At 42.5% G+C, this 27,793-nt stretch overlaps 1 protein-coding gene across 2 annotated transcripts in view; it reads left to right on the forward strand.

Annotated features, from left to right (window-relative positions):
- The window catches only part of SCCPDH (saccharopine dehydrogenase (putative)), a 54,007-nt gene that overhangs the window by 21,148 nt on the left and 5,066 nt on the right, over window positions 1–27,793 (forward strand). For both annotated transcript variants that reach the window (XM_010387318.2, XM_010387319.2), the window contains 6 exons: window positions 1,139–1,268; window positions 5,592–5,641; window positions 23,420–23,550; window positions 24,150–24,267; window positions 25,088–25,207; window positions 25,306–25,362. In XM_010387318.2, coding sequence (XP_010385620.1) covers window positions 1,139–1,268; window positions 5,592–5,641; window positions 23,420–23,550; window positions 24,150–24,267; window positions 25,088–25,207; window positions 25,306–25,362 — 606 coding nt within the window. The remainder of the gene's footprint in view (window positions 1–1,138; window positions 1,269–5,591; window positions 5,642–23,419; window positions 23,551–24,149; window positions 24,268–25,087; window positions 25,208–25,305; window positions 25,363–27,793) is intronic.

Genomic DNA, 27,793 nt, shown 5'->3' on the forward strand with positions numbered 1-27,793 from the left:
TTGTGTTCGTGTTTGTGTATGTGCATGAATGAGTGTGTGTGTATGTGGTGTGTGTTTGTGTCTGTGTATGTGCCTGAACAGGTGTGATTGTGTATGTGTGTCACCTTCTGGGAGAGGGAGCATAAATTGACAGTGGAGAAACCTGAAGAACACTGCCTCGACCAGGTGTTCAAGTCAGCATTAACCCTGGTAAATCATGTTGACAGTGCGTAGTCCTGATATGATATGATATGATATGATATGAAATGAATAGCACTTTACCCCTGTGGTCTCTTTCCAAAACCCATAACCCCAGTTTAATAATGAGAAAAACATGAGACAAATTCCAGTAGCGGGCACTCTACAAAATGCCTGACCAGTACTCCTCAAAACCATCAAGGTTATCAGAGACAAGGAAGGTGTGGGAAACTGTCGCAGCCAAAAGAAGCTGAAGGAAACATCACAACCGACTGTAATCCTGGATGGGATCCTGGAGCAGAAAAAGGGGTTCAGTAAAAACTAAGGGAATCAGAATGAACTGTGAACTTTAGTGAATTAAATCATATGTCAGTATTGGTTCATTAACTGTAACAACCGTTCATGTAAAAGATGTTAAAAATAGAGAAAACTGGCCTGCAGGGTACTTGGGAACTCTCTCCTATTCCATTTTTCTGTAAATCTTACTTTGCTTTTAAAGAGCAATTTCTAAAAACAGGCGGAAGAGCAGAGCGGACATTATTCCCCTGTGCCCTCTGCCGTCATCTCCTTTCCTGCTGTCTGTCTGTACGTGTGCAGAGCTCTGTGTCTGTGACGATGTTCATCTGGGTAATGCTGTTTGGGGTAATTTTTTTTTGCTTTCTATTTTTTATGTTTTATTTAATTTTTATAATAGGCATTACTTTTATATTTAAAAGTCATTCTAAAAAAATTAAGTGTCATAAAGTCAGGTGAGCATATCTTCCATGCCATCTGGTACACAGTAGGTGCTGTATTTTCTGAATAAGTGAAAAAATATTTTGACAGTTAATATTTTGCTGCAGAGCCACACTGGTTAGCATTTTCAAAGTTTGATTGCTGTGTTTTTAAAGATAAATTATTTAATACTGGTCTACGTCTTTCTGCATAACTCTAATTAAAATTCTTATCCTGGATTTTTTAGTTTCTGGAACTAATGCAATTGAAGTATCATGAGAAAGCTGCAGACAAAGGGGTTTATATCATTGGAAGCAGTGGCTTTGACTCCATTCCAGCAGATCTGGGAGTAATATATACCAGAAATAAAATGAATGGTAATTATTGATCAATAAGCAATCATGGAACTTAACAGTACAGTGCAAGGGCTTCATGTTTGTAACTGTGGTGAACTAAAATCTAGTTGAAAAAAGAAACATAGCCATAAATGAGTAATATTAAAACACACGTTTTGTTTTTAATATAGCTGCACTTTTAATGCTATTGAGACTATCGTTGAGACATGGATAATACTGTATTTTACAGTGATATATTATTGTCTCAGTATAGTTTGGTTTGAGCTGTAAAATTTCTGGAAAACTCCTTTGGCAACCATGATAAATTCAAGCTTGCTTTGTTTAGGAATCAGCACATTTTAAAGCATAATTTGTATATTATAGTTTAAAAAGGTTTTAAATTTTTAACCATCAAAGCTAGAAAGCATTGAACACAGAATTGGAGACAGTTATTTAATAATGGATAAAATAATCAATGTTACAACAAAACATTTGAAGTTACTAATGTTTTGCATATTTAAGAGTGTCTGGTTTAGGAAATTACCTGAGCAGGGCGTGGTGGCTTGCTCCCAAGTCTTAGCTCCTTGGGAGGTTGAGGCAGCAGAATCTCTCGAGGCCAAGAGCTCAGGACCAGCCTGGGCAACATAGCAAGACTCGTCTCTAAAAAATAAAATAAAAAATCAGCCAAATGTGGTGGTGCACACCTGTAGTCAGTCCCAGCTCCTCAGGAGGCTAAGGTAGGAGGATCACTTGAGCCCAGGAGTTTGAGGCTGTAGGAAGCTATGATTGCACCACTGCACTCTAGCCTGGGTTACAGAATGAGACCTTCTCTCTTAGAGAAAAAGAAAAACAACAACAACAGCAAAACAAAAAACACCTGAAACAGGGAACTTCAGTGCCATATGAAGTGTTCTAGACTTTAAAAACTGGAAAATGTTCCAGCGCGTATTAAAAAGTTAGCATAACTGTGAAACCAGAGTCCAACAAAGGTAGCACACACACACACACTACAGATCTTGCTTGCTTGTGAAATTAGAAGTAAAAAGAAAATACTATATACAATTTTAATAATCCAGTGCCATTTAAAAAGTTTTTTAAGAGACAGGATCTTGCTGTGCCATAGCTCACTGTAACGAACGCCTGGGCTCAGGCAGTGCTCCCTCCACAACCTCCTAAGCAGCTAGGACTGCAGGCTTATGCCACCATACCCAACTAATTTTATAAAATTTTTGTAGAGATGGGGTCTCCCTATGTTGCCCAAGCTGGTCTTGAACTCCTGACCTCAGGTGATCCTCCCACCTTGGCCTGGCAGAGTGCTAGGATTACAGACGTGAGGCACCATGCCCAGCTCATCCAGTGGCATTTTAGAGGAACAATGTATTGAGACCAAGGTTTAGCATTAGGAAGTTATATAATCATATCAGAGGTGAGCAGCTATATGCCCATCTCAAAAAATGATTTGAAAATGGAGAATTCACACCATTTAGTGATTTTACATTTTTAGGAATAGAATAGTTTCTTACATAATAAATTTCAGGGCTGGGCATGGTGGCTCATGCCTATAATCCCAGCACTTTGGGAGGCCAAGGCGGTTGGATCACCTGAGGTCAGGAGTTCAAGACCAGCCTGGCCAATGTGGTGAAACATTGTCTCTACTAAAAATACAAAAAAAAAAAACTTAGCCAGGCATGGTGGCAGGCGCCTGTAGTCCCAGCTACTCGGGAGGCTGAGGCAGGAGAATCGCTTGAACCCGGGAGGCGGAGGTTGCAGTGAGCCGAGATCGCGCCCCTGCACTCCAGCCTGGGTGACAGAGCAAGACTCTGTCTCAACAACAACCAAAAAAAAAAAAAAGAAAAGAAAAAGAAAGAAAAGGAGCCGGGCGCAGTGGCTCACGCCTGTAATCCCAGCACTCTGGGAGGCCAAGGCCGGCGGATCACCTGAGGTCAGGAATTTGAGACCAGCCTGACCATCGTGGTGAAACATTGTCTCTACTAAAAATACAAAAAAAAAAAAAAACTTAGCCGGGGATGGTGGCAGCCGCCTGTAGTCCCAGCTACTCGAGAGGCTGAGGCAGGAGAATCGCTTGAACCCAGGAGGCGGAGGTTGCAGTGAGCCGAGATCACGCCACTGCACTCCAGCCTGGGCGACAGAGCAAGACTCCGTCTCAAATAAATGAATGAATGAATGAATGAATGTCAGAAGGCAGTAGCCTGTATCATACTTAATGAATGGTTAAACACTAGAACCATTCCAATTAAAAAGGGAAATGTGAATTGAACATCTTCAGAATATTCAGTGTTCCAATCCTTAGACCTAACATGTCTCCATTGAATAAAATAATTCTTTTTTTTTTTTTTTTTTTTTGAGACGGAGTCTTGCTCTGTCGCCCAGGCTGGAGAGCAGTGGCCGGATCTCAGCTCACTGCAAGCTCCGCCTCCTGGGTTTATGCCATTCTCCTGCCTCAGCCTCCCGAGTAGCTGGGACTACAGGCGCCCGCCACCTCGCCCTTTGTGTTTTTTAGTAGAGACGGGGTTTCACCGTGTTAGCCAGGACGGTCTCGATCTCCTGACCTCGTGATCCGCCCGTCTCGGCCTCCCAAAGTGCTGGATTATAGGCTTGAGCCATTGCGCCCGGCCTAAAATAATTCTTTAAAGTCTGTGAAGTTTAGAAGTTTTCTTCATGATAATCCTGTTTCTTGAGGTTGTTCTCTGCTTTTATTTGAATAAGACTTTTTTTCCTTCGTAAGGGAGAAATACTAGTTTAAGGTTTGTTTGAACATTTTTTTCAGATACTGAAAGCTAGAAGTCAGCGGTTTAGCAAGGACCCCAGCTGATTGTTGATGCAGGTGGTCCACTTTTAGTAGATGACTGCTTTAGGTGTTCTGTGTTCTTTCTGTGGATGGGGTTAGATCACAGAGCCACATACCCAGGCCACATTCTTTTAGTAACCATCAGAATCGCCTCTAGTGAGTTATACTTAAATGATCTGTTTTTTATTTTTGTCTGTGGTCAGACTAAGGACATTTACCTGGCTGTAGTTCTCTTCTGCTGTAACAGCTTTGTTGATTATGTGGTTATTTATTATTTTGCTTGGTGTCAAGTTTGTAAGGCCCCATGTTTTGATTTTCTCTTAGAATTAAAAGCAGGAACATTGTCACTTAAGGAATGAATATATTTCATTTATCAGGTTTTGAGAATTAGCCAGCCGTTATATTTTTCTTTTGCCTCATTGTTCTTGAGAAACTCAATAATTAATTAAATACTTAACCACTATGCCTGTATATTAGTCTTCATGGTTAATATACTTGATGTCTCCTTTTTCCTGGCTTGGTTTCCAATTTTTATTTTATACTTATTTTTATTTCATTTTAGTAGTCTTAGTGTTTCGTAAGCTATCACAAAGGGTGTTTTGATAGTTTTTGTATACATTCATTGTAACCCACTGTTAATAAGCCTCTTGAAAGCTGTCATATTTTAAAGCAGAGTAATTCCCATGGATCTAACTTCTTTCTTTTTTTTTTTTTTTGACAAGCTCTTGTTCTGTCGCCTAGGCTAGGCTGGAATGCAGTGGCGCTATCATGGCTCACTGCAGCCTTGAACTCCTGGGCTCAAGCAGTCCTCTTACCCCAGCCTCCCTAGTAGGGTAGTAGTAGTGGTCCCTAGGACTACAGATACATGCCACTGCAGCTGGCTAATTTTTCTAAAAAAGTTGGGGGCCAGAAATCCCAGCACTTTGGGAGGCCGAGGTGGGCAGATCACAAGGTCAGGAAATCGAGACCAGCCTGGCCAATATGATGAAACCCTGTCTCTACTAAAAATGCAAAAATTAGCTGCCTGTGGTGGTGCATGCCTATAATCCCAGCTACTCAGGGGGCTGAGGCAGGAGAATCGCTTGAACCCAGGAGGCAGAGTTTGCAGTGAGCCGAGATCGCGCCACTGCACTGCACTTCAGCCTGGGAGACAGACTCCATCTCAAAAAAAAGAAAGAAAGTGACCCTCCTGCCTTGACCTCCCAAAATGCTGGGATTATAGGCATGTGCCACCAGGATTCGAGTGAGCTCAATTGTTGCCTTATTGGGGGAGATTCTTACTGTCATCAGTTTTGAAATACTGGAAAAGATTTTGTCAGTACTAGCAAATAGAGTTTATGCTAGTCTACTCTTTCTGATGGTTTACCTGGCCATAGCTACTTCTTAAGTCTGGGTACAAAAACATAATAAAACTGTTGTCTGTACAGATTTTCTAGTGTCAGCTGTAGGCTTAGAAAAGCTAGTCTTTAAGTGAATAGGCATTGTTTATTATTACTTGCCCTAAATAATTTAGATTTTATTTTATTTTGCTTTTTACCTTTCTCCTGCTCTTTTAGGTACTTTGACTGCTGTGGAAAGTTTCCTGACTATACATTCAGGCCCTGAGGTTGGTTTTCTGTTTGTCTTGTGTTGTTTCAAGTTAATATTAAAAATATTTTGGAAATGACACGTGCGTCTTAAAACATATTTAGACTAACTTTTTACGTATGTGTAATTTTTAATGTGTGAAAGTCACCATGTTTAATTTTTTAAAAGATACCAAGATTACTTTGACTTGAAATATACATTATTTTCTTTTTATTTTATTTTATTTATTTATTTTTGAGATGGAGTTACGCTCTTGTCGCCACGCTGGAGTGCAATGGCGTGATCTCAGCTCACTGCAACCTCTGCCTCCTGGGTTCGAGTGATTCTCCTGCGTCAGCCTCCCGAGTAGCTGGGATTACAGGCGCACACCACCATGCCTGGCTAATTTTTTTGTATTTTTGGTAGAGACTGGGTTTTGGTCAGGCTGGTCTGGAACTCTTGACCTCAGGTGATTCGCCTACCTCAGCCTCCCAAAGTGCTGGGATTACAGGCGTGAGCCACTGTGCCCTGCTATTTTATTTTATTTTTTTTGAGACAGAGTCTCACTCTGTTGCCTAGACTGGAGTGCAGTGGTGCGATCTTGGCTCACTCAATCTCTGCCTCCCAGATTTAAGTGATTCTCCTGCCTCAGCCACCTGAGTACCTGGGATTACCGGCATGTGCTGCCACACCTGGCTAATTTTTGTTTTTTTCCTTTTTCATTAGAGTTGGTATTTTGCTATGTTGGCCAGGCTGGTCTAGAACTCCTGGCCTCAAGTGATCTGCCCACTCTGGCCTCCCAAAGTGCTGGGATTACAGGCATGAGCCACTGTGCCCGGCCCCTAAAATATAATTTATTCTAAAAACAACTGCACTGTTCATTGTATTAGAATGAATTATCATGATCTCAACACTAAAGCATTTATCACTGGTGCACAGTAAATGTTGTTGGCCAGGAAAATTTTCACCTTAGTGCAAGGCAGCATAGTTTTATCATGCGCCTACCTTAGGTACTGTCATGACCGAAAAGAGGTATATGAGGTAAATCTAGTCTTGCTGAATTGACAGTGTATTTGGGAACAGAAGACAGTTGCATTTCTGGGAAAGGACCATGTTTTATGACTTTTATTGCCGATAGTGCCTAACCCAGTTCTAGGTCTGCACTGTGGCTTCCGTAGTATTTGTTCTAAGTTATATTCATTCAACAAATATTATATAGTAGTGCAAATGCATACAGTAACTGTGCAAGAGAAAATGACATGTAAATGAATAAGATGCAAACCCTGCCTTTAAAGTGTAATAATTTAGTTTGGCAGGAAAGAAAAAAATGTTTGTTATTAAAGAGATAAGATGAAATACTATAGGATTCTGAGAATGGTGAATACATCTAACTAAGAGTCCAGAGATCAAGAACTTTCTGGAGAAGCTGGGATATAGACCGAATTTCAAGGGCTGGTGCTGTGGAGATGTGAAGGAAGAGGAAATAGTGAATCAAAGACAAAGGTGGGGTGGTGCGGATCATGTTTAATAAGAGGAATGACTGTCTTCGTCTAGATTGTGGGTTCAGATTAACATAAAGAGCTATGTAAAATATGCTAACATTTGTGATTACACAGACTCTTTAGTAGAGTATAAATGTAGCAGGACAAACCGCAGATAAAACCCCTCAGACACTGAGTTAAAGAAGGAAGGGCTGGCCGGGCGCGGTGGCTCACACTTGTAATCCCAGCACTTTGGGAGGCCGAGGCAGGTGGATCATAAGGTTAGGAGGTCGAGACCGTGCTGGCCAACATGGTGAAACCCCGTCTCTACTAAAAATACAAAAAATTAGCTGGGCGTGGTGGTGGGAGCCTGTAGTCCCAACTACTCGGGAGGCTGAGGAGAATTGCTTGAACCCAGGAGTCGGTGCTTGCAGTGAGCCAAGATTGTGCCATTGCACTCCAGCCTGGGCGACAGAGCAAGACTCCATCTCAAAAAAAAAAAAGAAGGAAGGGCTTTATTTGGCCGGGAGCTTTGGCAAGACTCACACTCACATCTCCAACAACCAACCTCCCCGAGTGAGCAATTCCTGTCCCTTTTAAGGGCTCACAACTCTAAGGGGGTCCGCGTGAGAGGGTGGTGATCGATTGAGCAAGCAGGGGGTACGTGACTGGGGGCTGCATGCACCGGTAATCAGAACAGAACAGGACAGGGACTTTCACAACACTTGTCCATACAATGTCTGGAATCTATAGATAACATAACCGGTTAGGTCAGGGGTCGATCTTTAACCAGGCCCAGGGCGCTGCCCGGGATGTCTGCCTGTGGATTTCATTTCTGTCTTTTAGTTTTTACTTCTTTCTTTGGAGGCAGAAATTTGGCATAAGACAATATTAGGGGTGGTCTCCTCCCTTATAAGAATAAAAATAAGTGGCTAGGCGCAGTGGCTCACGCCTGTAATCCCAGCACTTTGGGAGGCCGAGGCGGGTGGATCACTTGAGGTCAGGAGTTTGAGACGAGCCTGGCCAATATGGTGAAACCCTGTCTCTACTAAAAATAGAAAAATTAGCCAGGCGTGGTGGCACATGCTTGTAATCCCAGCTACTCAGGTTATGGAGACAGGAGAATTGCTTGAACCTGGGAGGCAGAGGTTGCAGTGAGCCGAGATGGCGCCACTGCACCCCTGCCTGGGCAACAGAGCAAGAGACTGTGTCAAAAATAAAAATAAATGATAGTGGGAGTAATTTGGGAATGCTCCATAGAGGCCTTCTTGAAACTAGCCTTGAAAGTGAATAGCATTTGGAAGGTGAAAGGCAGCAACTGGAACAAAGGCTCAGAAACCAGAATGAGAAATGCATCCTTGGGGCCCTTGGTAGCATGTGTTAGAAACCCAGCTTAAACCAACAAAACAAAAAAGAAGCTATTGATTCGTGTAACCAAATGCCTGCAGGTAAATCCTATGGCTGGATCTAGACGTTCAAATGATACTGTCCGAACTCTTTTCCCCTCTTGTCTCTCCCTTTTTGTCTCTTTCGTTTCTGCTACTTTTCTTTGTGTGGGCTCTGGATACAGCAGGGAAGTACTGGTATCCTCGGGTATACTTTGTCATAGAGGCTCGTGATTTCTTGGGAAGAGCTGCCCAGTTTATGTGTCAGACAATCGAGAAGATTAGTCATTTTGCTCGTTCTTAAGCCAGTCGATGTGACCTGGGGTCATAGAGTGTGAACCCAGAAAATCTGAGACAGGTTTCAGTTAATTAAGAAAGTTAGGCTGGACATGGTGGCTCACACCTGTAATCCCAGCACTTTGAGAGGCCGAGCCGAGGCAGGTGGGTCACCTGAGGTCAGGAGTTCGAGACCAGCCTGGCTGTTAGAAATAACTATTTGGTGCCCCAAAAGAAATAGCGCTTGAACATAAATTTTCTCAGCAAGGCAACTTTACTTCTATAGAAGGGTGTATCTCGCGGATGGAGCAATGGTGAGTGCACACCTAAACAGGGGAGGGGAAGGGGTTCTTACCCCTGACACAGGTGGCCCCTACTGCTGTGTCATTCCGCTATTGGCTAGGGTTGGACTGCACAGTCTAAGCTACTTCTGATTGGCTATTTTAAAGAGAGCAGGGGTATGAGCAGTTATGGAGCAGGTGGCTCAGGATGACTAACAACAGAGCAGGTGACCAAGGGTGACTAAGGTCAGAGCAGGTGATAGAGGCTAGGAGGAGGTTGTTTACTGAAACTAGGGGCAAGGGGAAGAACAAGGAAGTTAAACTTTAAAGAACAAAGAACAGGGGAGCCGAACATACTGATACATTGTTTCTTGGAGAGGATCTCAGAACTCATTGTACTTAACAATTTACAGGCTGACCTTTGAAGAGGAATTTATTCTATCCTACAATTTCCCTCCTTTCAATTTTCGTATTATTTCCTCTTCAAACTTTTTAAACATGTCTTGGCTTTGCTGCTCGACTCTATGCTTTAAAAGAAAAAGCCGATCTGAATAAGATGGAGGAGAGCTATGGGAGGTTTTAGTAAGTGCTGCATCTATAAGTCTTTGTACCAGCCCACGGATGCACGGTATGACACAACACCCAACAAGAATGAGTATACCTATTACAGCTGCAAGAGAAGTAAGAATTGAGGCTATGAGTTCTTTCCATTCACCAAACCACCTTTCTAGCCACCCTGAGAAAGGGTTATCGACTCCAGAATTTTAGCTAGTTCATTGGATAAAGCGGTAAGTCTTCGTAAGGCTCTTGTTATGCTCCCAGTGGGGGCAGTGTTGTTTGGGATAAAGGTACAACACTGAGTTGTAATCATAACACAAACACTGCCTTTTTTTTTTTTGAGACGGAGTCTCGCTCTGTTGCCCAGGCTGGAGTGCAGTGGCCGGATCTCAGCTCACTGCAAGCTCCGCCTCCTGGGTTCACGCCATTCTCCTGCCTCAGCCTCCCGAGTAGCTGGGACTACAGGCGCCCGCCACCTCGCCCGGCTAGTTTTTTGTATTTTTTTTAGTAGAGACGGGGTTTCACCGTGTTAGCCAGGATGGTCTCAATCTCCTGACCTTGTGATCCGCCCGTCTCGGCCTCCCAAAGTGCTGGGATTACAGGCGTGAGCCACCGCGCCCGGCCCACAAAACACTGCCTTTTTCGGCTACTATCATATCTAGGGCCATTCTGTTTTCCCAGGCCATCTGGCTAGTGGGTCCCAATTGTTCTGCTATCCCTTTGACAGTATCCCTGGTGTAATTAATAAACCACTGCTGATTATAATAGATGTAATTTATCCAGTCTTCATTTTTATTAATGGTCACCCATGAAAATATTGACTTAAATCCTGCAGCTATTTGATCTTGGGCTTTAAATTCATCTGGTTCTCCTCATGGAACTCCAATAGCATTTATATAAAACATGGGGGTCAAAGGACCCATGTGGGGCACTTCTTTCATGATTTTCTTTTTGATCGTGTTGACGGAATGCTAGGGTGAAAGGGATGGCCAGTGGGACTAGAGCACAAGTGCTGCTCTAATGACTTGCAGAGTGCCCAGCAATATCCCCCGCAGTACTACCACACACCTGCTCGGGGATGAACAAGGGCAGACTGGTTGGCAAGCTCTTGAAGAGTCTTGGTTTCGCTGCACCCCCTGAAGTCTCCAGGGAATGCTAACTTTTCCCTCTGCCGTGAAAGGCACGAGGTGAAGTTAATATCGGGGTGGAGGCAGATGGCCCTCGGGGGCTGACCCACAGGGCTCTTGATCTCAGGGAACAGCAATGAAAGAGTCTTGCATGACTCATGGCCTCCGGCTGTGGGGTTCTGGAAGAGAGCTACCCTACAGCTCACGCCCGGTTGTCAGAGGACCACCCAAGTGGAAAGGGGACAGTTTGGGTATCTGGCCTGACTGTTGCACAAGCATAACAGTTGCTTTTGTTTAGCATGCAAACAGAATATTTAATCCATTCCAGCCAAGCATTTGCATCCAGATACCCTGTTTCAATTGCTATAGTTTGTTTTAAATCTTTAACCTCTACAACAGCTACTTAGGTTTTATCATTGGGTATATAACGAGAGAAGGTTTGGTTAGCAGCGAATTTAGGAGAGGGAGAAGAGGGTGCAGGATGTGAGGAGGCAATGAAGCGCATTTCAAAGGATCCTATGGGGTCCTTCCCTGAGACTTCTGCTCCTACACCATAGAAACGACCAGTGAACTCTGGGGCGCAGAGACGGTAATCTGTACTGGATTACACTGGCTCAGCTGACAATGGGGAGGGGAGACTCCTTCAGTAAAATGAATATATGGTTTTAAGAAACTGCAAGTCCTAGTTGGGGCCGTCCATCCTTGCTCTTTGATATTTTATAGCGCATTGGATGCATTTCAGCAGAGAAGCTCTGCTCTAGGAGGACAGGATTCCCAGTTCATACTGGACTCTTCGTCAACGCCCTCCCAAACTAACTTAGTTTACAGATTTCCATTCTGAGGAGAGCTAGGAAGGATAAAGATACTTTTCTTTTCTTTTTTTTTTTTTTTTTGATGGAGTCTTGCTCTGTCGCCCTAGCTGGAGTGCAGTGGCTGGATCTCAGCTCACTGCAAGCTCCGCCTCCCGGGTTCACGCCATTCTCCTGCCTCAGCCTCCCGAGTAGCTGGGACTACAGGCGCCGCCACCTCGCCCGGCTATTTTTTTGTATTTTTTAGTAGATACGGGGTTTCACCGTGTTAGCCAGGATGGTCTCGATCTCCTGACCTCGTGATCCACATGTCTCGGCCTCCCAAAGTGCTGGGATTACAGGCTTGAGCCACCGCGCCCGGCCAGCCTTTTATGATTTTTGTTAAAGAACAGGTTAGTACTTTAAGAAAAACTCATTGTGCTTTTATTTTAATGTCCAGTTTACAGAAACTTTAGCCAATATGTTGACACATAGAATTTCCTTTACAATTAACGTTTCAAAACTTGCTTAAACCTTCAAAACAATTTTTTAACTTTTTAATTTAGGTAAAAATCCACATTCTTATGCCTCTTTGTAATCCTTTTACCAAAGTATATTTTACTTTCCTTGCACACCTTGCACATAAACTGTTTCTTCAATAGTTTTACATTCAGGAGGCCTAATTACTTTTAAATTATACAACATTTCTTGCATAAATTCCCTTTTATAACATTTTTCACGGCTTTCACAATCTGTGACATGCCTTAACTTTCTGACTTGTCGTAAATATTCCTTTCTTTAAACAACCAGTTAATTTACTTTAGAACAAGAATTTACCATGTAAGATTCTTTTTACATAAATTCTCCTTTTTTTTTTTTTAGACAGAGGCTCGCTCTGTTGCCCAGGCTGGAGTGCAGTGGCGTGATCTCGGCTCACAGCAAACTCCGCCTCCCGGGTTCACGCCATTCTCCTGCCTCAGCCTCTCAAGTAGCTGGGACTACAGGCACCTGCCACCATGCCCAGCTAATTTTTTTTGTATGTTTAGTAGAGATGGGGTGTCACCATGTAAGCCAGGATGGTCTCGATCTCCTGACCTCGTGATCTGCACGCCTCAGCCTCCCAAAGTACTGGGATTACAGGCATGAGCCACCGTGCCTGGCTAATTCTCCTTTTTTTTTTTAATGTCAAAGATAATAACCATTCTTTTCCAAAGCAAACTTCCTTCATGTCTGTGGACTAGACTACCTAAGGCCACAAGATTAGAAGTTAGGATAGTACATGTGACACTGTTAACTTTTAGCAAACTTTACTTTTGTTGAAAACCTTGTAAGTTTGGGATTTTAATTATCCTTTTCTATTAATAGGACCTCATTTGGTCCAAATTAACTTAGAATTGATATAGATGGATTTTTTTTAATCTTTTTTTAAATTTTGTTTTATTATTATTATACTTTAAGTTCTAGGGTACATGTGCATAACGTGCAGGTTTGTTACATATGTATACTTGTGCCATTTTGGTGTGCTGCACCCATCAACTCGTCATTTACATCAGATAAAACTCCCAATGCAATCCCTCCCTCCCCATGATAGGCCCTGGTGTGTGATGTTCCCCTTCCTGAGTCCAGGTGATCTCAATGTTCAGTTCCCACCTATGAGTGAGAACATGCGGTGCTTGGTTTTCTGTTCTTGCAATAGTTTGCTGAGAATGATGGTTTCCAGCTGCATCCATGTCCCTACAAAGGACAGGAACTCATCCTTTTTTATGGCTGCATAGTATTCCATGGTGCATATGTGCCACATTTTCTTAATCCAGTCTGTCACAGATGGACATTTGGGTTGATTCCAAGTCTTTGCTGTTGTGAATAGTGCTGCAATAAACATACGTGTGCATGTGTCTTTATAGCAGCATGCTTTATAATCCTTTGGGTATATACCCAGTAATGGGATGGCTGAGTCATATGGTACATCTAGTTCTAGATCCTTGAGAAATCGCCATACTGTTTTCCATAATGGTTGAACTAGTTTACAATCCCACCAACAGTGTAAAAGTGTTCCTATTTCTCCACATCCTCTCCAGCACCTGTTGTTTCCTGACTTTTTAATGATTGCCATTCTAATTGGTGTGAGATGGTATCTCACTGTGGTTTTGATTTGCATTTCTCTGATGGCAAGTGATGATGAGCATTTTTTCATGTGTCTGTTGGCTGTATGAATGTCTTCTTTTGAGAAATGTCTGTTCATATCCTTTGCCCACTTTTTGATGGGGTTGTTTGCTTTTTTCTTGTGAATTTGTTTGAGTTCTTTGTAGGTTCTGGATATTAGCCCTTTATCTGATGAGTAGATTGCACAAATTTTCTCCCATTCTGTGGGCTGCCTGTTCACTCTGATGGTAGTTTCTTTTGCTGTGCAGAAGCTCTTTAGTTTCATTAGATCCCATTTGTCAGGATTTTTTTTTTCCTTCAATTACCTGGGAGGAACCATCAGTGGTCCTGTCTTGAAGGGAGTTCCTCATAGGTCTGGTCAGACCTTTGTATGGTAATTAAGATTTAGATCCCCCGTTAGGAAACCTGCTGGGTTACGGGAATTTTCAGTGGTTAATGTTAAATCATCCTTTTTTTTTTCCCCTTAGGATGCTTCTGAACTGGTGAGCTGTGCTCACAATGAGCTTTCCGCTAAAAGTTATTTTTTTACTTTTTTCTGTTAGCAAAGCAGTTGCCACTACAGATTGAATGCACTTTGGGCCATCTGTGGGTTACTGGGTTAAGGATTTTTGATAGGAAGGCCTCAGTGCTTTTGGGATATGCCCTTGTTTACACTGACAACAAAGTGGTATTGGAGTGTTATAGGGTTACGGAGAATACCTTCAATTATCAATTATAGGTTTTAAATTTACCTTGGCTTTTAAATGAATAGGGTATACTTTTTTTTTTTTCATAACTACTTATGTGTATGTGTGTATATATATATATATATATATATATATATATATATATTTCTTTCTTTCTTTCTCTCCCTTTGATTTTCTGTCTCTTTTTCTCTTTGACTTTCCTTTTGCCTCTGTCTCTTTCTCTCTCCCTCACTCTTTCTCTCTCTCTCTCTGCTGGTCTTTCCTTGCCTCTGCCTCCTGCTTATGCTGCTGTTCTCTCTACCACTGTCAAGGGGGCGGGTAGTCTAAAACCAGCTGTAATCAAGTGTCTGTGTTAATCAAGTGTCTGTATATGGGAAATGGTCTGGGTGCCCTGACTTACAGGTTACCTTGTGCCATACCTTTGAAAGAAGGGACCTGTCCAGGTTTCCTTGTGATGGCCAACCCACCTCTAATGCTGGCCAGTCTATCTTACACAAAGTTTTAAGTTTTCCTAGTGTCATAGTACTCCATAGTCTCCCTTGTCATAGTACTCCATAGTCTCCCTTAAACCCTTTCTTGAAATTTTTCAACATAGTTCCTAGTGGGGTGGGCTTATTTTGTGCCTGACCCATGCTTCTTCGAGACAAAACACCACACTCACAACACATGCACACCACAAAACAAAGAACGGGTAAAAAGGACACACACACACTTTTACAGTTTACACCAAACCAGAACCAAAACAAAAATCAGAGTATCAGGAAATCCAAGCCAGGTCAAAACCAAAGTATCAAGCAATCCAAGTCAAGTCAAAAACAAAAACCAAAGTACTGGTACAGGCACTCCGTGGGTAATCAGGCCACCCTTCCACTCGAGTGGGCAAGTTCCAAAGACTAGTCTTACCAAGTTTCAGATGTCCGGACTCTAAGAGCCAGTTCCTTCCCGGGTGTTCAGCCACTGCATTGATCCTCCATGGGGGCCTGCCACGCGCTGCTCTGGTGAGGCATTCCACCGGGGCAGGTGCCTACCCGGGAGGGCTCTCAGGATCCGTGTCACTCAAGCTGGTGGGAGTCCCCCACAGGGATGTTCCATAGGGCAGGCCTAAGCCGCTTAAGGGGCTGCCTCAACCGTCCGTTAATCACCTCGATTCCTGGTCAGGGAACCAAGAAGTGTAGCAGGACAAGCCGCAGACAAAACCCCTCAGACACTGAGTTAAAGAAGGAAGGGCTTTATTCGCCTGGGAGCTTCAGCAAGACTCCCGTCTCCAACACCCGAGCTCCTCGAGTGAGCAATTCCTGTCCCTTTTAAGGGCTCACAACTCTAAGGGGGTCCGTCTGACATCAACTGACCAAGCAGGGGGTACGTGACTGGGAGCTGCATGCACCAGTAATCAGAATGGAACAGAACAGGACAGGGATCTTCCCAGTGCTTTTTTTATGCAAATAACCAATTAGGTCAGGGGTCAATCTTGACCAGGCCCAGGGTGTGGCGCCGGGCTCTCTGCTTGTGGATTTCATTTCTGCCTTTTAGTTTTTACTTCTTCTGTCTTTGGAGGCAGAAATTGGGCATGAGACAGTATGAGGGGTGGTCTCCTCCCTTAAGACAACTTTACTTCTGTAGAAGGGTGTGTCTCGTGGATGGAGTGATGGTGAGAGCACAGCTGAACAAGGGAGGAGAAAGCGTTCTTATCCCTGACACAGGTGGGCCTACTGCTGTGTCGCTCCCCTGTTGGCTAGGGTTGGACCGCACAGTCTAAGCTAATTCCGGTTGACTATTTTAAAGAGAGCAGGAGTACAAGCCAGAGCGACGGGGTGAGTAGCTTGTCAGGAAGAATGGTTACAGAACACGTGACTCAGGATGACTAAGAGCAGATGACCAAGGATGACTGAAGTCAGGGCAGGTGACCAAGGGTGACTAAGGTCAAAGCAGGTGACCAGGAGTGACTAAGGTCCCAGCAGGTGATAGAGGCTGGGTAGGGGTTGTTTACGGAAACTAGGGGCAAGGAAACATAAAGAACCAGGAAGTTAAACTTTTAAAATAAAGAACAAAGAACGGGAGCGGAACATACTGATACATTGGTTCTTGGAGAGGATCTCAGAACTCATTGTACTTAACAATTTACAGGCTGAAACCTTTGAAGAGGAATTTGTTATATCCTACATGGCTAACATGGTGGAACCTCATCTCTACTAAAAATACAAAAAATTAGCTGGGCATGGTGGCAGGCGCCTGTAATCGCAGCTAGTCTGGAGTCTGAGGCAGGAGAATCACTTGAACCCAGGAGGTGGAGGCTGCAGTGAGCTGAGATCACACCACTGCACTCTAGCCTGGGTGGCAGAGCAAGACTCCATCTCAAAAAAAAAAAGGTTGATTTTGCCAAGATTGAGGACACACCGGTCCCGTGACACAGCCTCGGGAAGTCGGGATGACATGTGCCCAAGGTGGTCAGGACACAGCTTGATTTTCTATATTTTAGGGAGACATGAGACATTAGTCAATACATGTAAGAAGTGCATTGGTTCGGTCTGGAAAGGCAGGACAACTTGAAGCAAAGGCAGGAAGACTGGGAGTGGGGAGGCAGCTTCCAGGTCACAGCCAGGTGAGACACAGCGGTCACATTCTTTCCAGTTTCTGATCAGCCTTTCCAAAGGAGGCAATCAGATATGCATCTGTCTCAGTGAGCTGAGGGGTGACGTTGAATAGAATGGGAGGCAGGTTTGTCCTTAAGCAGTCTACAGCTAGAGCTTTCCTTAGTGATTTTGGCGGCCCAAGATATTTGCCTTTGACAAGAGCAATCAGAATCAGTCTATGATTCAATTTTTTTTCTTTTTTTTCTTTTTTTTTTTTTGAGATGGGGTCTCACTCTGTCGCCCAGGCTGGAATGCAGTAGCACGATCTGAGCTCACTGCAACCTCTGCCTCCCCGGTTCAGGCGATTCTCCTGCCTCACCTCCTGAATAGCTGAGATTACAGGTGTGCGCCACCACTCCCAGCTACAATTTTTTATGTATAAATAAAAAGCTTAAGAGAAAAAGGATAAGGAGTAGCTGCAGAGTAACAGTCCAGTGCCAGACCTGGGCAACCTGTCAGGAAATTTGTTGACTCTAGCTTAAGATATGTCAGAATCTGACCATTTTTTTTTTTACCACTTCTCTTGCTACCACCTATTCTACAGTCTATGCTCAACATAACAGCCACTGTGATCTTTTTCAGACATAACCTAGACCATGTCACTCCTCAGCTCAGAATTGCTGCATTCAGAAAGCCTAGTCGTTACGGTAGTTTGAATGGTTGTGAACGATCTGGCCCCAGTGACCTCTCCAGCCTTCTCCCCCACACTTTGCCCATTTGTTCTCCATTGACACTGATTTCTGCTCCGCTCCTTGAACACACCTGCACACTCCTGCCTTAGGGCTTTTTTACTGGCGGTTTCCTTTGCCTGCAAACAGTTCTCCCAGATATTTGCATGCCTAGCTCCCTCACCTCCATCAAGTCTTTTCTGAAATGTCACTTTCCTAACTGAAGCCTGCCCTGACCATCCTATTTAAAATTGCAAACCAACTCCCTTGCCTAGCACTAGCAGTTCATGTTATCTGCTGTCCTTTTTCTCTTCTACTGTGGTGCTTCTCACCTTCTAAATTCTAGATAGGATATTTTCTGTTAGCTTCATCACTGTCTCTAAATGTGAGCACCACACAAGGAGGGATCGTTCTCATTTAATTCACTGAACACCTAGAACAGTGCTGGTCACATAATAGCATCTCAATAGTTGTTTGTTGAACGAATTCAGTGGACAAGGCTAGCGTAACTTTGATTTCAAAACCCTGCAAGAGCAATTCCATAATGGAAAAGTTCAGTCTAGTCTCATAGGAACATAGATGTAAAAATCCTAAACAAAATTTAGTAAATTAAAAATAGCGATATATACACAGAATAATATATTTTGACCAAACTGGTTTTAGAGCAGGAATGCAAGGTTTGGCACTGTATGATCTATAATTTACCTCATTACAGGCTAAAGTTAGAAAATCATATGATCATGTCAGTAGAAAAAAGTAGATAGATAAAATGTAATATCCATGATTAAAATTTACAGCACATAAAAAAGGGTGAGTTCGTGTCCTCTGTAGGGACATGGATGCAGCTGGAAACCATCATTCTCAGCAAACTATCACAAGAACAGAAAACCAACCACCGCATGTTCTCACTCATAGGTGGGAACTGAACAATGAGATCACTTGGACACAAGAAGGGGAACATCACACACCGGGTCCTACTGTGGGGAGGGGCCAGGGGGAGGAATAGCATTAGGAGATATACCTAATGTAAATGATGAGTTAATGGGTACAGTACACCAACATGGCACGTGTATACATATGTAACCTGCACGTTGTGCACATGTACCCTAGAACTTAAAAGTATAATAATGTTTAAAAAATTAAAAAAAAAATTTACAGCAAACTAACAATAGCAGGGAAGTTTTTTTTTTTTTTTTAAAGCTGTAACAACCTGGGTATGGTGGTGTGCACCAGTAGTCTCAGCTACTTGGAGGGTGAGGCAGGGATAGCTTGAGCCCAGGAGTTCAAGGCCGCAGTAAGCTGTGATCACACCACTATATTCCACCCTGAATGTCAGAGCAAGAGACCTCATCTCTTTAAAACAAACGAAAATTGTAAGAAGTGTGACGCCCAGTGTTTAACATGAACAACTTTTGCTCTGACATCAGGAATAAGACACAGATGCCCATTATCATTACTTCAGCCAGATCCTAGCCACGGGAGTAAGGCAGGAAAACAGAAATGAACTGCAAATAGGTTAGAAAGGAAGGAACAAAACTGTTTTCTATGGATGATGTAACTGTGAATGTAGAAAATCAAAAAGAACCTACAGATAACATTAGCATTAAGAGAAGAGTTTTGTGAGCTGCTGGTAAACCTCTTTTCCAAATGCGGTCACATTCTGAGGTGCTGGGGGTTAGGTCTTCAGCGTGTGAATTTCTGATTCTGGGTGGGGATGCAATTCAGCCCGTAGCAGTGTCTTTCCAGGAGTGTGTCCGTTTCACCTAGGTTGTCTAATTGGTGGGCATACACTTGTTCATAGTATTCCTTTATACTCCTTTTCATTTCGATAATGTTGGTAATAATGTTCCCTCTTTTATTCCTGATTTTAGTAGTTCGGGTTTTCTCTCTCTCTCTCTTTTTTTTGGTCTGTCTAGCTAAAACGTATCCGTTTTGTTGACCTCTTCAAATAACCAACTTTTGGTTTTGTTGATTTTTCTGGTCTGTTTCATTTATTTCCACAATAGTTTTTATTGTTCCTGGATATGAAATTAATATAAAAATCAGCTGTATTTCTGTATGCCAGCTACAGTTAGAAGGTGATTGTTTTTGTAAAAAAGACCATTTATGATAGCATTAAATAAATAAAGTACCTAAGGGTAAGTAATAGAAAATGTACAAGATTTCTGTGAAGAAAACTGTAAACCTTTATTGAGGGGCCATAAAGAAAACATACATTGAAGGATCCAGCGTATTCATGGATTAAAATATGAATCCATTTTGTAGTTGTGAATTTTCTTCAAATTTGTTTATAATCTCATACAGTTCCCATCAGAATCACAAACGGATTTTTTGGTTTGTTTTGATGTGCATCTTGGCAAGCTGTTTCTAGACGGTATGTGGAAACTCGAAGGGCTGAGAACAGGCAGGATATTCTTGAGAGAGGGTAAAGCACAAAGACACTCCTGCGTATCAAGACCTGTCGTTAAGTCAGGGTAAGCCCTTGATACACGGTGTCATTTTTATCTTCTTTTTACAAATCCACTTTTATTTGTGTTTATTTACTTTTCATTCGATCAGATCCTCGAGGAGTACAGCATCACAGAGCTGCTGTGTCTAGTGGCCTCAGCAGGAAGGCTGCTTTGGAATTAGGCACACTTTGTGCCACTGTTTCCGTGGGCACACGTTACCTTTCTCCATGTTACTCTGGTTTTGCCTGGTTTGCTGCCAGGAGTCAGTATTATTCTTTGTACTCATAAGCACATCTCCTGCCCAAATCAAATCTCACTTTATCTCAGCCATAAATACCTTCAGTTTTAAGAAGAGCTGTGTCCTCCCTTGGTTCTGGAGATCCCGCTCATAGCAGAAATGGCCTTGGACCACAGCTTTCCAGACATACTTGTCGTTTAGAATTCCTCCTCCCAGCAGGCCTCCAGGCTTCAAGATGGCAGGAACAGGAAGGGGCTTTTCAGGAGATGATGCTGGGACAATGGAGTATCTGCTTGGAGAAAACATGGAATTGGATTCATACTTTTGCACCCTGCACAAAAATCAAGTTTAGGTGGATTGTGGAAGCCCTCACGGTTGGGAGTGGCTTCTACAAAAAGACAAAGAGGCATTAAATGTAATGAAAAGGCGACACACTTGTGTGCTTTTAAAATTGAGAATGTTTCCCAAAACACATGGGTAAGAAAGTCAAAAGGCTAGCTGCAGTGTAGGAGTTATTTACAACACGTGATACATCCTGACATCACAATTTCAAACATAAAAAGCCAAATGCTGAGTAATAAATCATGCTTGATTGCATTTCTGTAAAGCTTAGAAACAGGCAAAACTAATTGTAATGCTTAGGGATGAATTCTGAGGTGATTAAACTCTAAAGAAAAGAGTTTTTCTTGATTACTGTAAAGGCAGGACGGAAGGAGGGCCTTCTTAGTGGCTGGCTGCCTGTAGTTCTCGGCCTGGATGTTTACATGTATGTTGACTTCATAACATATATCAATATACAATTTAATAAAATTGTAGTAGGTACATCTCTCTTTTTCTGTGAAAGGCAAATTTTTTTTAATTGAATGTGATTTTTTCCTTTTTGATGGCTTAGTCGTATAAGAAAATGCTTTTAGATTTTTAAAAAGCTGTTTTCTCCTGGAATCAGGAGATTTGTGTTTGGAATCTTCACATTTGTAGAGATTCACATAGGCCCTTTTGGCTAGGCTCAGATTGAGCAGACAACCAATCAAACCTTTAAGACTTTAGTTCTGTTGTAGTTTTGTTTTTTTTTTTTTTTTTGAGGCGGAGTCTCGCTCTGTCGCCCAGGCTGGAGTGCAGTGGCCGGATCTCAGCTCACTGCAAGCTCCGCCTCCCGGGTTCCCGCCATTCTCCTGCCTCAGCCTCCCGAGTAGCTGGGACTACAGGCGCCCACCTCGCCCGGCTAGTTTTTGTATTTTTAGTAGAGACGGGGTTTCACCGTGTTAGCCAGGATGTTCTGTTGTAGTTTTAATAAAACAGAAGAAATAAATCTGTACCAGAATGAAAGTTAGATTTGGTATCTCTGCTTTTCAGTATCATCAAAGCTGAGACAGGAAAACCTGAATATTTTGATGGTTTTATTGTTTCTCTTAGTTTGTTTATTAACAATGAAAGATACCATCATATCTGCCTCACGGATATCCCTCTTTGAAAATCTCGTGACAGAATTAGTTTTGATTCTTTCTGAATTATTCTGTTCACCTAAACAATGTAAACAACAAAGAAGGAAGGACATAATACAATGATATACAATCAATATAATAAATGAAGTTTATTCATGTAATAGAGAATTTAAAGGCCCACCTAGAGGTTGGGAAAGAAAGGTCAGCGCTAGGCCGGGCGCGGTGGCTCACGCCTGCAATCCCAGCACTTTGGGAGGCCGAGGCGGGCGGCTTGCCTGAGGTCAGGAGTTCAAGACCAGCCTGGCCAACATGGTGAAACCCTGTCTTTACTAAAAATACAAAAATTATCCGGGCGTGGTGGCACGCGCGTGTAATGCCAGCTACTCAGGAGGCTGAGACAGGAGAATTGCTTGAACCCAGGAGGCGGAGGTTGCAGTGAGCTGAGATCGTGCCACTGGCACTCCCGCCTGGGCGATAAGAGCGAGACTGTGTCTCAAAAAAAAGGCCAGCGCTGTGATAGTAAGTTCAGAGGTCATGTCCTCTCCTGGGGTCTCATCTCAGCCACTTGTTTCTCGGTGGCGCTGGGGGTAAAGAGTGTTGGTAGAATGGAAGGCACTAACAGCCCAAAGTCTCGTGAAAGGATGAAAAATCAGTGAATAAATGAGAGTCTGAGTAAGATCAAGCAAATACTAAGGACTCTGCACTGGCTGTGATACCAAAAAAAAATCAAGGGACTGTGGAAAGCATTTAAAATACAAATCATATTAGTGAACTTTAAATGTTTTAAAAGATTATTTTACCCAGACTTCTGTAGGAAGACAGATCTATAACTTGGGGCTGGAGTAAGAGGTGTTGGAAGTAGACAGGGAACCAGGTGTAGCAGGATGGAGAGAGGCACAGGATGCGGCGTATGTATGCATAAATGTGCACACGGACGTGTCCGGAGATGTCGAGGAGTTTGTGTAGGATCGAGAGAGGATTAGGGTGGCTGTTTCTGCAGATCATTTGGGGCAGAAAAAGAAAGGATTAGAGTGGCTGATCTTGAAGGAATATGGTCAATTGGTTGAGTAAAATTGGTGAAGTAAAACTAAGTAACTTATTACAGAATATAAAGAATGATAGGAGGGGAAAAGAAAGGGCTTCTCTTGGTGCAAATACTGAGTATGATCAAGCTCATGAATGTGACTGCTCCCTGGCTGGTCGTGAAAATTCTCCTCAAGGCCGGGCGCGGTGGCTCAAGCCTGTAATCCCAGCACTTTGGGAGGCCGAGACTGGCGGATCACGAGGTCAGGAGATCGAGACCATCCTGGCTAATACGCTGAAACCCCGTCTCTACTAAAAAATACAAAAAAACTAGCCGGGCGACGAGGCGGCGCCTGTAGTCCCAGCTACTCGGGAGGCTGAGGCAGGAGAATGGCGTGGACCCGGGAGGCGGAGCTTGCAGTGAGCTGAGATCCGGCCACTGCACTCCAGCCTGGGCGGCAGAGCAAGACTCCGTCTCAAAAAAAAAAAAAAAAAAAAAAAAAAAGAAAATTCTCCTCAAGATTATTAAATAAGGGATTATGTCTTGTCCAAATATAAGTGAAATATTGTTTGTAACTACCCCTTAAGGCATGTTTCTTTAACTCTTGAAATATTTTATTAGGGGTTGAGCATTCATGATGGTACCTGGAAGTCAGCAATTTATGGTTTTGGAGATCAGAGTAATTTGAGAAAACTACGAAATGCATCAAATCTGAAACCTGTCCCACTCATTGGTCCAAAATTGAAGAGAAGGTATATTTACTTAAAATCCATTTTTTATATATCTAGTCTAAGTATATTGTTATTGGTTTGGCTATTAATAAAATATGTTACTAAGAAAAGCTTGGAGGCTATTTCGTAGTAAGTTCAGAATGGTTTTCACAGATAAATAAGTTATAATTAATACATTACCATAAGCATAAGTACTTCACATATAATAAAACATTTGAATCCTAGGAAATAAGTGAATTTTATGACTTTTCCCTATCAATGTAGAAATTAACTGTCAACTAAATTTTATGTGAGAACTTTTTTTCTTTTTAAAAAATGTACTTTAGTTTTATACTGCAGGACATATGTGAGGAGTTCAGAGATAAGAATTTAGGGTTGGGCTGTTGAAAGGAGCATTCTTTTTTTTTTTTTTTTTTTTTCTTTTGAGACAGAGTCTCTCTTTGTTGCCCAGGCTGGTCTCAAACTCCTAGCCTTAAGTCATCCTCCTGCCTTGGCCTCCCGGAGTGCTGGGATTCCAGGCCTGAGCCACCACGCCCTGCCACTGATCTGCTTATTCAGACATTTACCAGCCAAAGTTGTAACTGCAGGAAATGCAAAATATTCATAGGTCTGTCTTGCAGGTGGCCAGTTTCTTATTGTCGGGAACTCAAAGGTTATTCCATTCCTTTTATGGGATCTGATGTGTCTGTTGTAAAGAGGACTCAACGTTACTTGTATGAAAATTTAGAGGAATCACCAGTAAGTATATATGGTTTATTTATCAATAAAGAATATTCTGTGTGTGTTACAGTTCCCCTGTCTATTCAGTGTCAGATATTTTTGTTTATAAGGCAGAAAAAGGAAGAGCTAAATAATACATGTTTCAGCCTCTGGAAATATACAGAATCATTAGGGTAGAACATTTTGTATTTTTTAGCCTTGTCTTTTGCTTCAGATCTGGCTGCTGAATATCTTTCTAATGTAATACAATAGCAGCAAATTTAGTGCAGGAAATCCTGCTGTCATAAGCACCCCAGAATCCCTGTTTAGCGTTTCGGTTGCTAGAAACTCTTGCTTGTGGAAATGTCTGGAACCCTTTCTGTCCCTTCTCTCCTTGCCACACCTGGAGTGCCATCCTGCTGCTTTTGGTGAGGAAAGTAATTGCTTTCATTCCGAGACTTCAGGAGGAAACTATATTTCAAGTTAAAAGGTGGAGGGCATTTTCTCATAGGAAATTCTCTGCATTCTGTAATGTATGATTGCTAAGCTCAGATACAATAGGGATTATGTAGATTTTTGTGTCCAAGTAGGGGAAGCTAATTACTATTTATAAACAATTTTCTTTAAAAAGTAGACTATCATACTTCCTGTTCACCAGGTCTGACAAACAAGACAGAAAATAGGCTCCCAGTGTCTGGTTTCTGAACAAGGTTTCAGAACATAATGCATTTGTAAAGTGGAAACTGCTTTTGTTCCGCATTTGTGATGGAAGAGAAAGGTACAGGTAGCTAACCTTCTTGTATTACTTGGTCTACAATGCAGGGAGTAATGTTCTAACTTTGTATTCTCCGTCATCCAGGTTCAGTATGCTGCTTATGTAACTGTGGGAGGAATCACCTCTGTTATTAAGCTGATGTTTGCAGGACTTTTCTTTTTATTCTTTGTGAGGTTTGGAATTGGAAGGCAACTTCTCATAAAAGTAAGTAAGATTTTATGAAATTAGATTATTTTTATTAGAAGTATTTTCCATGGGTTTTAAAAAAATATCACTGAGGTGTTTTTTGTTTTTTCCTTTAGTTCCCATGGTTCTTCTCCTTTGGCTATTTTTCAAAACAAGGCCCAACACAAAAACAGGTAATCCTTTCTTTTGTATTCAGACACTAAAATAATATTTTTCTTTGTTTTTACTTTTCCTCAGTGCAGTGACAGTATCATCTAACACTTGACAGGGCACTGTGTTTCAGACACTCTTTTAAGTGCTTTATGTAAATTAGATAATTGAATCTTTTCAAACACCCTTGAATGTAGGTATTATTATCATCTCCATTTCACAGATTAGAGAACACAGAGGCTAAGAAACCTGCCCAAGTTTCTCCAGCTAGTACATGCCCCATGCTGGGATGAGAACCCAGCCATTGAGCTCCAGAAATTGTGTTCTCTTCACTTCTAGAAATCTCAGATATTTTTCCTCCTCCATTTTTCTCCTCTGTTATCTTTTCCTTTGTGCCGCCTCTGCCCCCAGTTTCACTTCCTCTTCCACACCCCCAGATTCCGATGGTGGATCGAGTGAATTTCTGTGTGTCCAGTATCCGTAACAATAGGACTGCCTCATTTTCTGCCATTTGGCTTACAGATCCCAACCCTGGCTCAGGCCTTGGGTCATTAGCTTTCATCTCCTTGACATGAGGCATCCCTGGGAAATCCCACTGCTGAACAGATGGTAGCAGCAGGTTCCCATTTCCCCCTGTGCAATGTTAGCATTACTTGCTGATTCTTTTCCTTTTCATTAGTCCTGCCTCTTATTTCCTCTCAGTGGCTTTTTTCAGAATCTACCCAACTGCAGCTGTCTTCCCTATCTGCAAATTATCCCAACTCCTACCTCACTAAAATAACTGAGAGCTCCGTTTTGGATCCCCTCAAATTCCTACCTTCAGATCTATCATCACTGTTCCCATCTTGACTGTCTTTCCTCCTCTCTGGATGACACATTCCCTTGTACAAGGCTAATCCCCCCACCTGTGCACTTAACGTAAGCACTGTGCAGGAATGCGCCACCACGCCCTTCTAATTTTTTTGTATTTTTAGTAGAGACATGGTTTCACCATGTTGGCCAGGATGGTCTTGAACTCCTGACCTCGTGATCCACCCGACTCAGCCTCCCAGAGTGCTGGGATTACAGGCGTGAGCCACCGCGCCCGGCCTCTTTTTTCTTCTTATTGTGGTAAAATACACAAAACATAAAATTTACCATCTTAACCATTTAAAAATGTTGAGTGGTATTAAGTACATTCACATTTTTGTGCAGCCATTACCACCATCCATGTCCAGAACACTTTTCATCTTGCAAAACTGAAACTCTACACCCATTAAACAATAACTCCTCATTTCCCCCTTCCCCCAGCCCCTGGCAACCACACTCCACTTTCTGTCTCTATGAATTTGATGACTCCAAGTGCCTCACGTAAATGGAATCAGTCTTTGTCTTTTTGTAACTGGCTTATTTCACTTAGCATAAGGTCTTCAAGGTTCATCCATATTGTAGCATATGTTGGAATTTCTTTCCTCTTTAAGGGTGAATGATTGTTGCCTGTCGGGATCACATTTTGTGCATCCATTCATTCATCAATGAACACGTGGGTTGCCTCCAGCTTTTGGCTATTGCCAGTTATGCTGCTGCGAACGTGGGTGTACAGATAACTTCTTCAAGATTCTGCTTTAAATTCTTTTGGGCATATACTCAGAAATGGAATGCTAGACCATACGTAAATTATATATTTAACTTCTCGAGGAACCACTAAATTGTTCTGCAGAGCTGCTGCACCGTTTTACCTTCCCACCAGCAGTATACAAGAGTTCCAGTTTCTCCGCATCCTCACCGACGTGTTATTTTCTGTAATGGCCGTGAGGTGGTATCTCACTGTATTTTTGACTTGCATTTACCTGATGATTATTAGTGTTGAACATCTTTTCATTTGCAATTATTGGCCATTTGTATGTCTTCTTTGGAGAAAATATTTTCAAATCATATATTTGACAGAAGATTCATATCTAGAAAATAAAGAGAACTCCTAGAACTCAACAACAAAAAATAAACAACCCAATTCAAAAATGAACAAAAGGACTAGAAGATATTTTCTGTTATTCTTTGGGTTGCTGTTTTACTTTGTGGATAGTGCAGGCTTCATCTCGTGGCTGGTAGTGCAGGCTTCCGTCTCTTGCTTCAACTTTTCATAGGCTTCCTATGCTTTCTTTCTTCCCACTGCTGTCCAAAAGATCTTTCTTAGACAGAAAATCTGACCTTGTCATTGCCTTCTTTATAAAATGTTCCTGACCCACTGCTTTGGCAGTGATTCTTAACTGAGATTTCATATATCAGAATCATGGCCAGGCACGGGGGCTCACACCTGTAATCCCAGCACTTTGGGAGGCTGAAGCGGGCGGATCACTTGAGGTCAGGAGTTTGAGACCAGCCTGGCCAACATGGTGAAACCTCGTCTCTACTAAAAATACAAAAATTAGCTGGACGTGGTGGTGCACGCCTGTAGTCCCAGCTACTCAGGAGGCT

Source organism: Rhinopithecus roxellana, chromosome 8, assembly GCF_007565055.1.
Source record: "Rhinopithecus roxellana isolate Shanxi Qingling chromosome 8, ASM756505v1, whole genome shotgun sequence".
In the NCBI taxonomy this organism is placed as follows: domain Eukaryota; kingdom Metazoa; phylum Chordata; class Mammalia; order Primates; family Cercopithecidae; genus Rhinopithecus; species Rhinopithecus roxellana.